Below are 3,643 nucleotides of genomic sequence, written 5' to 3' on the forward strand. Positions count from 1 at the left end.
AATCCACTGTTGCCTCTGTTGTGTTTGACTAGTTTATAGCTCAGAACATCCTCCACTGACCGTTGACCCTCTCTATTGCACATTTCCACACTAAACTCCTCTACTGACGCTTCAGGAATATACAAGAACAAGCACATGCTTGAAAGTTTAAGTATACTACGAGAGATAAAACCAGACCTCTAAGGCGGTGTAGCAACAACATATTACTGGAGGCCAGGGACCCATAAGAAGCCATATCTAACCATTAACTCAAGGAGACTGTGGAAACACTTAGAATGAAACCATTATAGATTTGGTGGTGCAGTTACAGTATCAAAGGACATATTGAGAATCCACTGGTGACTGATCCCTTGTGTTTGGGCTCGTCTTACTGTGTTGCCCGAAAGTTGTTTGATCAATGAATGAAACTCTTTCATAGCCTTCAAAGGTACTCTTTAAGAATGAAAAAACAATTCTCTAGTCTAACAAACATAAAGCTTCAAGATAACCAAGAAATTCAATCAGCTTTCAGAAGTAAGAAGAGATGACCACCAGGTAGTTCAATCAGCTTTTAGAAGCAAGAGAGATAACCGCCATCATTCAAATGGTACTTCAAGCAACCAGTAAGGCAGGCCTCTCGCTTTGAGAAGGCTTGACAAAGGCGGCCGACACAAGCGGTATTGCCTGCAAATTATCTAGCTTTTCAAATCAACCACCACCACACTAATGTTATCTTTGCTACCTTTGCTGTAAGCCAGCTTCACCAAAAGTGCTGCCACTGAAGCTGCTGCTGGGTCCTCTCCAGGAGAAAACGTTCTATTTTCCCGCTTTTTTCTAGCAACCACCAAGGCCCTCCTCGCGATATCACAAGCATAGTCATTGCTTAGGACATCCCATAGCCCATCACTTGCTAGTATTAAAACCTCATCCTCATCCTCCCTCTGTATGCACGTCACTTCTGGCTCTGAAATGACATATCGCTTCAAATACCGGTCACCTGTATTCACTCAAAATATCACAAAAGACACTTTGCGTAAACAAACCAAAAGACAGGTCGATCAACAAACCTATTGCCCTAGACAATGCCAAAAACCCTCCTACTCTGTACCCATCCCAGCAGATAACTCTTCCTCCTGCAGCTTCTATGCGGCTTGTTTCATCTTCCCTTTCCGGCTGGACAAAGCAACAAGAGTTGGCTCAATAAAATCCATAGCTATAGCTCGTGCCACTTACGAACAACAGAGATTGACAGAGACACGATTACCTTGTGATCTGTAGAGAGAGGCACAGCCTTCCCACCTCGAGAAAGGACCGCCCTTGAATCTCCACAATTTGCAATCACTATCTGGCGTGATCCCACAACAGCCACCACAGCCGTTGTACCAACATTCTCTGGGGCAATGGCATCTTCACAACAGGCACAGCCCCCTTCGACAGTTTCATCATCGCATATCCCGTTTGGGCACACCCCTCCAACCTCCTTGTCAATCTTTGAAAAACAATCATTCAATGTTTTATTCCATCTATTATTCCAACCCAGATCAAGATCTTCATGACTGCTTTCCACTTTATCCAGCATACTAAGTTCCTCTGAAAGGAGTACATGAAGCCTTTCCTTGCAGTAAGCGGATGCCTAAAGCAAAACCAAAGTATTAAAATGCATGCACCAGGATTATTATGAAGATCAAAGACTGAAACTGTAGCTTCAACTTGCCTGAGCACCTCCATGACCATCATAGATACCAAAAAAATGCAAGTCAGATGTTGTTGGCTTTGCAGGCTCTCTGTCACAGCAGCACATTCCCATCATACCACAAGGAAGTGCAGTAAAAGATGGAACAACTGAGGCTGTATCTTCCATCTCTCTGCGCCTGCCACAGGCGAGCACCTTACTGCCGAGAGGACACTGCCTTGCTGCTAGGCAATGCTGGGCTTGGTGAGACATGCCAGCTCCCTGTGAGACAAGTCCTCCCTCTATTCGCAAGGCTTCCATAGGAGTATCCACTAAGGTAGAAGAAGAAGTACTGGGGTGGCTGTTGATGAGATCTTTAAAGGCAGAAGGACATTCAGCTGCTACCTCCATGGTAACATTGACAACAGAGGACTCCTGTACAGTTCCCCCTGCTGCTGTGCTCAACTCCCTTACCTTTTCCTCCTGTTTGTGTTGCAGCATTTCGACACACATAGGCTGCAATGAAATGGAGTCCTGCTCACTAAGTCGAGGCTTGGCAGATGAATCATTTGACAACCCAGTACCATCATTACTCTTACAGAACTCACTTTTGATCAAGCTAGAAGTCTTGGTGATATTTACAATGCAGTTTTCTAGGGCATTGTAAAACCCTTCAAGGGGATAGGACTGCGATCTAACCAATCCATTGCTCCTCAAAACATCACCAGGAGTAGAAAGGCAATCCTCTCTAACTTCATCCAAAAAGTAGCTGGAAAGTAAGCTCCCTTCCATACCTGAATGTGCTCTAAGAAGAGGAGGCACATGCTCCTTTGTTTCTGCATATGCATAAAAGCTCGAACTTACAGGACGAGAGCGCTTGTGAATGCCATGATGAGCACGACTGGACCATGAAAACTGCTTCAAATAACTTTGAAATGATGCTGTCTCGTAAGATAGGGGCACTGCCCTGTCATCAGACAAGAATGAGTCCATGTGGACCTCTCTTATCTCCTGGCAAAAGGTTTTTGCACAGACTCTTAAGAGTGAGCCCTACCTTAATCAGCATGAAATGTTCCTACCCCTGCTTGATTATCTGTCCACTTGCATCTGCAGAAAGGCGTCAAATAATCCTGCTACAAGCCATCCTCAGTTTATTGCAAGGCAAGCTTGGCCTACCTCATAAATACAGAGAATTTCTATGCTACACTTCAGAGCGTTTCAGCAAACTGTAAGTACTACCTATGAGTGCAGGAATCAATCGGACCTACCAAAATGCCCTAAACAGTACCTATTTCTTGCCATGAAAGGAAACTGCCCAGAACCTCAACCACTAGCTGCTCCATTCGAGGGAAGAGTGGCAGAGACCTTTTAGCGCCTCAGAGCTCTTCGCAAAGACCTTTCGTCGCGAGCAGATGCCCTCTCCTATGCTAACGACGCCTCTCTCTCTCTCTCTCTCACACACACACACACACACACTCAAAAAGGCTCTCTGCCACACTCTGTCATTTTAGCCCACGCGTCCAAGGCCGCCTCTCCCAGAGCAGAGAGAGAGAGAGAGAGGAGAGAGAGAAGCAGACTCCTAAACACTGTACGCTTCTTTATGGTTGCGGCCTTTACTTTGTCTCCATTGCTTCATTATAGGTAGACGAGGCCAGGGCGATTCGAGGGGCCACCTCTCCCAATCTCAAGGTGAAGTTTGAACTGGTATGCTTTTATCTTGGAAAGTTTGTATGTTTGAGAGAGAGAGAGAGAGAGAGAGAGAGAGAGAGAAAGACACACACACACACACACATGTAGAGAGAGGAAGATGGAACTTGTCGAGTGTAATAAGGAAGTAAGACAACGACAATTCTTGTTTTAGGTATAGAGGCAAGCAGGACGTTTACTTAATGGGAATACATGAGCTGTGATCACACACGCCATATTTATGAAACAATGTAGAGTGTACATGTACAAGAGTCTGCTGAAATTTATACTTGTTCAGCTGCATGA

General features: G+C 45.1%; 1 protein-coding gene across 2 annotated transcripts; it reads right to left on the reverse strand.

Moving 5' to 3' along the window:
- Nucleotides 1–265: 265 nt before the first annotated feature.
- On the reverse strand, nt 266–3,255 carry LOC147438342 (protein phosphatase 2C 50-like). Of its 2 annotated transcripts, XM_086487638.1 has the most exons (5): nt 2,940–3,255; nt 1,694–2,781; nt 1,244–1,612; nt 1,047–1,152; nt 266–976 (listed from the first exon to the last, which is right to left on the reverse strand). In XM_086487638.1, the coding sequence occupies exons 2-5, from the start codon at nt 2,642–2,644 to the stop codon at nt 675–677; spliced, it is 1,728 nt and encodes a 575-aa protein (XP_086343764.1). In that variant the 5' UTR covers nt 2,645–2,781; nt 2,940–3,255; the 3' UTR covers nt 266–674. The 2 variants fall into 2 exon arrangements, with proteins under 2 accessions (XP_086343764.1, XP_086343763.1); XM_086487637.1 differs by having other exon boundaries at nt 1,694–3,255.
- Nucleotides 3,256–3,643: the final 388 nt, after the last annotated feature.

Source organism: Adiantum capillus-veneris, chromosome 17, assembly GCF_014529385.1.
Source record: "Adiantum capillus-veneris isolate H3 chromosome 17, ASM1452938v2, whole genome shotgun sequence".
Taxonomy (NCBI): Eukaryota; Viridiplantae; Streptophyta; class Polypodiopsida; order Polypodiales; family Pteridaceae; genus Adiantum; species Adiantum capillus-veneris.

Coding starts and splice junctions, on each gene's coding strand:
- LOC147438342 (XM_086487638.1), bottom strand. CDS start 2,644: ATGGACTCATTCTTGTCTGATGACAGGGCAGTGCCCCTATCTTACGAG. Junction 1,613..1,693: donor ATGGTCATGGAGGTGCTCAG/GCAAGTTGAAGC, acceptor GTTTTGCTTTAG/GCATCCGCTTACTGCAAGGA. Junction 977..1,046: donor GGCATTGTCTAGGGCAATAG/GTTTGTTGATCG, acceptor GAGTGAATACAG/GTGACCGGTATTTGAAGCGA.